Source organism: Octopus bimaculoides, chromosome 1 (genome assembly GCF_001194135.2).
Source record: "Octopus bimaculoides isolate UCB-OBI-ISO-001 chromosome 1, ASM119413v2, whole genome shotgun sequence".
NCBI lineage: Eukaryota > Metazoa > Mollusca > Cephalopoda > Octopoda > Octopodidae > Octopus > Octopus bimaculoides.
The window spans coordinates 197,110,923-197,114,183 of NC_068981.1; the positions used below are offsets into that span (position 1 = coordinate 197,110,923).

The window sequence follows — 3,261 nt, forward strand, 5'->3', positions numbered from 1 at the left end:
GAGAGGAGAGGGAGAGAGGAGAGGGAGAGAGGAGAGGGAGAGGAGAGGGAGAGAGAGGGAGAGAGAGGAGAGGGAGATGGTAAATGGTCATCAACTTGAAAATGCTTACCTTTTTCACACACCATTGACATGTTCCTTCAGTATTTGATATTCTGGCCTGAATGTCTGTTGCAGTGTGCACAGAACGAGGATTAAACACTGTCCGACAGACAGGACATTTTGGTTCTGCTAGAGCCATCGACAACGAGATGCAATCCATGCAGAACCTAGAACCAAACAAGAAGAGATTCAACTGCAAACAGCAACGGATACACAAGATTTTTTGCAAAAAAACCTATTGTGGACAATAGCAATAAGAATGTTTCTCAGCAGAACATGAATGCAACACAAAAACAAGAAAATTCATACATGCAAAAATAAATGGTGTAAATATTAAACTACCACTGGATATGGTTAGGGATATTTCAATCATTAATGCGGATATATGGAGAAAAATCAGGAAAACAAAGGTGAGTAATCGGGCAATAAACTCCATTTCATGGGTGAAATGTGTACAGACATCACATTTCAAGGAGAAACATGCAAAGTAAAAATATTCAGAAGGTTTATGATACCTGTGGAGTATCTCCTTTCCCCATTATAATTATTTTTTGTAGTTTCAAGGATCTGGAATATGAAGAAGAAGTTCACAAGTGGAGTACAATTCAATAGCCATTTATTTACAGAGTTCTCGTTCATATTGTTTGCTCTCAGTGACTGTCTTTATAGCAACAAATGGTTTGTCCTAACTCTGTACATATGAGATTCATTAACTCTGGAGATAAGCATGTGGAGTCAGAGCAAGACAAGAGTCCACTGTGAGTCGCTGACTATGCAGTATTTCTCAGTGTAAGTGCAAGAAGGAACGAGAGAGAACGTCTTATTCTCCTGCTTAAATACTGGTTGCCGATGAGAGCCTCGTTGTCGTCTTGCGCATGGCAAATGGTTGCAGGCAAGATCTTGTTCTTGTATTGGACATGGTAATGGCTACCAGTGAGATCTCGTTCAAAATGGCTCTGGCTTCTTGTGCCTCAGTACACATATGTTTGGTACAGATTGGTTAGAGCTATTTGACTTATGACACCTCCCCATAAGTCTCTACTGCAAAAACATAAATGGTTGCCATCATCATCATTATCATTTAATGTCTGTTGTCCATGCTGGCATGGGTTGGATGGTTTGACCGGGCTGGCATACTGGAAAGTTGCACCAGACTCCAGTCTGATCTGGCATGGTCGTCCCGTTAAAAATAAATCATCTGAAGAACTGAAGAGAAACTTGAAAAAGATGTTTCCTCGAGTACTATCGGAGGATTTAGGTCTATGTAAAAAGACTGAAGCCTGCTTTAAAGTAAGTTAAAACGCTGTGCCTATATTTAAATCTAACAGAAAAGTACCCTTCGCGGCTATTGAAATCGTAAATGAAGATTTGGACAGACTGGAAAAGAGTGGAGTCATCAAAAAGGTGGATTACTCTAAGTGGGCGGTGCTCATGTTGTACATTAAAGAGAATAACAATATTAAGCTGTGTGCCGATTTCTCTACAGGATTGAAAGACTGCTTGAAGACATACCACCATCCACTCCATTCTCCGGAGGACATTTTCACAAAATTAAATGGTGGAAAAAATTTCTCCAAATTGGATCTGTCCATTCTACAATATTCTTAAAGGAACGGGCCTTGTGCCTTGAGTAGAAAAGAGTATTCTTAAAGAAACGAAAAATTATCCAGCAAGTCGGGCTAATACGAATGAGCCTGGTAGTTGTATAAAAGAGTAACTGGCATCTCTTGTCAAGAGTACAAGCGACGGTCAGATCGCTGATGTTTGTTGTGGTCTCCGCTGTCGTTCTTTGATTGGGGTTATTCGGTGCATCTGTGTGTAAAGATCAGTTGTGTTTTGCAGGGTTGCTTCATTTTTACCTTTAACTTAGAAATGGAGAAAGACATAGTGCGAGATATAAAAAAAATAAGTCATTTGGGATGAAATCTGTGACAATCCCGAGTGACGCTAATGACCTGGAGTCACCTCTGATATATATATATCATCATCATCATCATCATTATCGTCAATTAACATCTATTGTCCGTGCTGGCATGGGCCGGATAGTTTGACCAGAATTGGCCTGTTTTGGAATGGTTTTCTATGGTTGGATGTCCTTCCTTATGCCAACCATTTTGCAGAATGTGCTGGGAGCTTTTACATGGCACCGGCATGAGTGCATTTCACCAATTGAATTATCATCATCATCATCATCATTTAACTTCCATTGTCCATGCTGGCATGGGTTGCATGGTTTGACCAGGGCTGGCAAGCTGAAAGGCTGCACCAGACTCCAGTCTGATCTGGCATGGTTTTCTATGGATGGATGCCCTTCCTAACATCAACTAATCTCAGAGTGTAATGGGTGCTTTTACGCACCACTGGCACAGGTGCCATTTGCGTGACACCAGTATCTGCCCTGACTGCAATTTTACTTGGCTTGATGGGTCTTCTTCTCAAGCATGACATAATGCCAAAGCTCACAGTCATTGCCTCTGTGAGGCCCAATATGCGAAAGGAGCTTTTCACATGCCACCGGCATCAGCCACTTTGCCTCCATGAGGCCCAACACTTGAAAGGTGCTTTTTACGTGCCACCGGCACAGGAGGTGCCAGTTACATGACACCAGCATCAGCCACGACTACGATTTCACTCGGCTTGATGGGTCTTCTCAAGCACAGCATACACACGCACACACACACACATATATATATGAGGTCTGATCATAAAGTATCAGGATTAGTGCCAGTGGCACATGAAAAACAACATTTGAGTGTGGTCGTTGCCAGTGCCGCCGGACTGGCTCCCATGCAGGTAGCACGTAAAAACGCCCTTTGAGCATGGTCGTTGCCAGAACCACCTGTCTGGCCCTCATGCCGGTGGCACATAAAAGCCCCCACTACACTCTAGGAGTGGTTGGTATTAGGAAGGGCATCCAGCTGTAGAAACTCTGCCAAATCAGATTGGAGCCTGGTGTAGCCATCTGGTCCACCAGTCCTCAGTCAAATCGTCCAACCCATGCTAGCATGGATAGCGGACGTTAAACGATGATGATGATGATGCTAAACCAGTGTATGCTTGCATGAAATACATCCCTATGAAAGAGCAATGTCTTTCTATTCAAAACGAGAGAGAGAGAGAGAGAGAGAGAAAGTGTATATATATATATATATATATATATAT

At 42.5% G+C, this 3,261-nt stretch overlaps 1 protein-coding gene across 1 annotated transcript in view; it reads right to left on the bottom strand.

The window, feature by feature from the left end:
• Window positions 1-3,261, bottom strand: part of LOC106874309 (E3 ubiquitin-protein ligase RNF166) — a 22,358-nt gene that overhangs the window by 10,357 nt on the left and 8,740 nt on the right. Inside the window, exon 2 of the mRNA XM_014921996.2 lies at window positions 110-266. Within this exon, the coding sequence (XP_014777482.1) occupies window positions 110-266 (157 nt within the window). The remainder of the gene's footprint in view (window positions 1-109; window positions 267-3,261) is intronic.